This window comes from Marmota monax, unplaced genomic scaffold (assembly GCF_021218885.2).
Source record: "Marmota monax isolate L192 unplaced genomic scaffold, Marmota_monax_Labrador192_F-V1.1 WCK01_AAM20220418_F8-fsc00795, whole genome shotgun sequence".
Classification (NCBI taxonomy): domain Eukaryota; kingdom Metazoa; phylum Chordata; class Mammalia; order Rodentia; family Sciuridae; genus Marmota; species Marmota monax.
The window spans coordinates 9,403-11,738 of NW_026694122.1; the positions used below are offsets into that span (position 1 = coordinate 9,403).

The 2,336-nt window shown below is 41.5% G+C and overlaps 1 protein-coding gene across 1 annotated transcript; it reads left to right on the forward strand.

Annotated features, from left to right (window-relative positions):
- Positions 1-744: 744 nt before the first annotated feature.
- Positions 745-1,680, forward strand: LOC124107584 (vomeronasal type-1 receptor 90-like). The gene has a single exon (XM_046465756.1). The coding sequence runs from the start codon at positions 745-747 to the stop codon at positions 1,678-1,680; it is 936 nt and encodes a 311-aa protein (XP_046321712.1).
- The last annotated feature ends 656 nt before the right edge of the window (positions 1,681-2,336 follow it).

Sequence of the window (2,336 nt, forward strand, 5' to 3'; positions counted from 1 at the left end):
TCATGCACGGGATCTCATGTACATAAACGATGAGGTTTTGTTTAGCTTATAGATGAGTCGAGCCCAGAGCCCAGGCTCATGGGATTCTCAAAGTTGAATACTTATCCTTTAAGTGGAAGATTATATAGGTATATTCAAGTCGTCTGACTTCAGAGGTTTCAATACTTAGCATTTTCTCTGTGAATATATTAACAAAATCACATGTCTTCATGAACAAACCAAAATAAAGGTAACAGGAAGCTAACATAAATATGCATGGCCTAAGATATTGAGTCTCTTTGCTTAGGATGGTTTTCTTTCTAATCAAACACCCATAATTTCAATTGACCCAGAAGTACATAGTCCTTACTACAGGAGGGACACATACTCCACCCTTGCAGTCAGATATCTCCAAGAATAATTCAAGGTTGCATCAGGGAAAGATTTTCTATAACATTGGAGCTTGTGAATGAGAAATATAGGACAGATATGATCATCTTTAATGCTCAGGAAATCCTTTTGTACTTTGCATAAAATGTAATCCAGCCATGATTGGGAAATAATGGGAAAAGAGAGAGGAAAGAATGGTTTCCAGGGTGTGTCAGCAAAACTCCCGTTAGAGGGGAAAAGGGGGCAATGAGATAGGCCAACAAATTTCCCTCCTGGCAACAGTGTTGGCTGAGATGGATGAAATTTAATATTTGTGATAATGAATTTTCTTACTTTTCTCCAAAGACATGAACTACATAAATCTTACCCCAAAAGATGAGACAAAACCACATGGTGCATGGCATTATTAACCTAAGAAGCACCTTTTACTATGAAGTGGGAATTGGGATCTTGGCCAACACCATCCTCTTTCTGTTCCAAGTCATCAAGTTCCTGTGTGACAAGAGGCTCAAGAACACAGACTGTATCATCGGACTCTTGGCCCTAACCCACCTCCTGATGCTCCTCACCATGGGGTTCATAGCTGCAGACACTTTTACATCTCAGGTGGGGCTTTGGGGTGATGTCACATGTAAATCTTTTGCCTACTTGTACAAATTGATGAGGGGCCTGTCCATTTCTGCCACCTGCCTGCTGAGTGTCCTGCAGGCCCTCACCCTCAGCCCCAGAAGCTCCTGCTTGGCAAAGTTTAACCCTAAGTCCCCACAGGACAGTCTGAGATCTTGTCTCTTCCTGTGGGTCTTCTATATGTCCTTCAGTGCCCACTTCTTAATCTCTGCTATTGACAACTCCACTGTGACCTCACAGGGCCTTATATTCCTCAGTGACTCCTGCACTATCTTACCCATGAGCTACATTCTCAGGCATTTGTTTACCATCCTGGGTGCATTATGGGATGTCTTCCTTATAGGGCTCATGGCCCTCTCCAGTGGGTACATGGTGACCCTGTTGCATAAGCATAAGAGGCAGTGCCAGCACCTTCATGGTGCCAGCCTCTCTCCAAAAGCCTCCCCAGAACAGAGGGCCACCAGGGCCATCCTGGTGCTCATGGGATGTTTTGTGCTTATGTACTGTTTGGACTGCATCGTGTCCTCCTCAAGAACCATGTGGAATAATGATCCTGTGTTCCGTTCTTTCCAGATTATGGTGTCCAATTGCTATGCCACAATCCGTCCTTTGGTTTTCATCTGCACAGCAAGACAAAGTGTTGCCTTTTTGAAATGTTTGTGGGGGAAGGACACTCAATGTTGAATCATTGCATGATGGGTCAGTTCTCGACCTGAGCCACTGCACTGCCGTGCATCAATGCATCATGGCAGAGTGAGTTTGCTCTCTGTGTTGGATGAATGCATAAAGTGGTTCTTAAAAATGATTACATTGAGCTTGAAAATGACAAAAACATGACAGATTCTTGTTCATATGGCTCTAACAAAGCTAATAACTTTATATCTCTGATTGATGTGTGAAAGGAACCCTAGGAGGTAAATATCACTTTCTTTTTCTGAATCAGTACATACAATTATAGGTATGTGAGAGATTGGAGTGGTTTTAATAAATCAAGAGTCTCAGAAATCTCCTTTATGCCTAATAGATTGTAAACATCCCTTATCATGAACTGCCATATCATCCATCAATTGAACTTTTATGAATATAACAAAAAACCGGATATAGGGACAACAACTATTATTTAAACACCATTGCTCAAGATACCATATTTATAATAGTCAGTGATAGAGACAGTCTGATATTCTCAAGCATATGAATGTATGAAGATATGGTCTGGATATATCATGGAGTTCTACTCAACATTAAATAGGAAAAAGATTCTGATGCATAGGAATCCACAGATGAGTCTTGAATTTATTATGTCAAGAGGGTACATGGCGACCCCCTTGCATAGGCATCAG